General features: G+C 39.0%; 1 protein-coding gene across 1 annotated transcript in view; it reads right to left on the minus strand.

Annotated features, from left to right (window-relative positions):
• Positions 1–1,342, minus strand: part of LOC119425101 (talin-1) — a 107,233-nt gene that overhangs the window by 103,985 nt on the left and 1,906 nt on the right. Inside the window, exon 3 of the mRNA XM_037692625.1 lies at positions 853–960. Within this exon, the coding sequence (XP_037548553.1) occupies positions 853–960 (108 nt within the window). The remainder of the gene's footprint in view (positions 1–852; positions 961–1,342) is intronic.

The raw sequence follows: 1,342 nt of genomic DNA on the forward strand, positions 1-1,342 counted from the left end.
CATCTATTGGTTCTATTATAGGTAAAGTTCAAAGTTCCTTTTTTTTATATAAGAAAAGGTCAAATAAGTGAGCATTATCATGCACGTTAGTGGCAATACTAACAAACAGGTTACATGTTTTATTTTCCAGCTCTAATTCCATCTAGAATCACAAAACAATGGTAAAAAACACACCCAGGCTAAATTTAACCTCCTTCTGCTCAGACAACTGATGCATTATGCAGAGTTGGTGTGGCATGAAGTACTCAGAGTACTATTCGAACAATGCAGCACTACAGTTGTGCACGTCAGTCAGGCAGTGTACTCACCGGCTAGCACCAGCGCCAGTAAGCCACAAGTTTAAATTAAAATTGGAAAACCATTGGGGAAAAGAGAAGAAATATGAATTCAGAGAGTATATGTGTGAAGATATTTTCAACACATCTGAGTCGTGGCGGTGCATCAAGCAGTTCAACCAAAAACAGCAAAGATGAAATGAAGACAAAGATGGACACAAACTGTCCTGGCAGAAAATAAAGGAAGCAACAACTGGATTAAAAAAAAACACTGATTGAAATTATAATGTAGCTACCCATAATCCATTTGACAAGTTCTACAGATACCTAATACTCCTAATAAAAAAAGGTTTTACTCCTTGATTTACAATTATGAGGAAAATTCAGAAACAAGTGAAATATATCAGCCCATATTCTCAAATATAATCAGTAAAAAACTGTTTAAAAATAATTTTGTTTGTATCAATGAATAAATGTGCCACTCTGACATGTGTAGGAGGCTCCAGCTACTAAACAGATGCTGGCATAGGTTCCCCTAAAGATCCAGAATGGACCCTGTAGAAATGAAATATCTTACCACCAACACGTGTTCTAGTAGCCCCAGATACCCAGAGGCACATTCATTGCCGTAACGTAGAGCTCGCATCTGGACGTCCCTGCTGACATCTGGATGGTATGCAGCCTCCTGTAAGACACACAGAAGGACAACAAAGTCTCAGCTAAACACAGAATATACAGGAAGTGGACCATCACTAAGTTAGTGTACACTATTCAACATGAATTGACTGTGAAGTGAGGCTTTAGAAAAACATGAATTGAATATCCAACAATGTTCAGTCAGGTCAACTGGACAGTTTCTTTATTTGTTGAGACGTTTCGCCCTCCATCCGAAGGGCTTCATCAGTCTGAGGAAACGCCAAACAAAACTGATTCTCCAACAGCCTGCTCCAAAGTGGAAAAAAACTGTTATGTTGGTGCCTTAGACTGATGAAGCCCTTCAGATGGAGGGCGAAACGTCTCAACAAATAAAGAAACTGTCCAGTTGACCTGACTGAACATTGTTGGAT

The sequence above is a fragment of the Nematolebias whitei genome, chromosome 18, assembly GCF_014905685.2.
Source record: "Nematolebias whitei isolate Nwh7 chromosome 18, NemWhi1, whole genome shotgun sequence".
Lineage (NCBI taxonomy): Eukaryota > Metazoa > Chordata > Actinopteri > Cyprinodontiformes > Rivulidae > Nematolebias > Nematolebias whitei.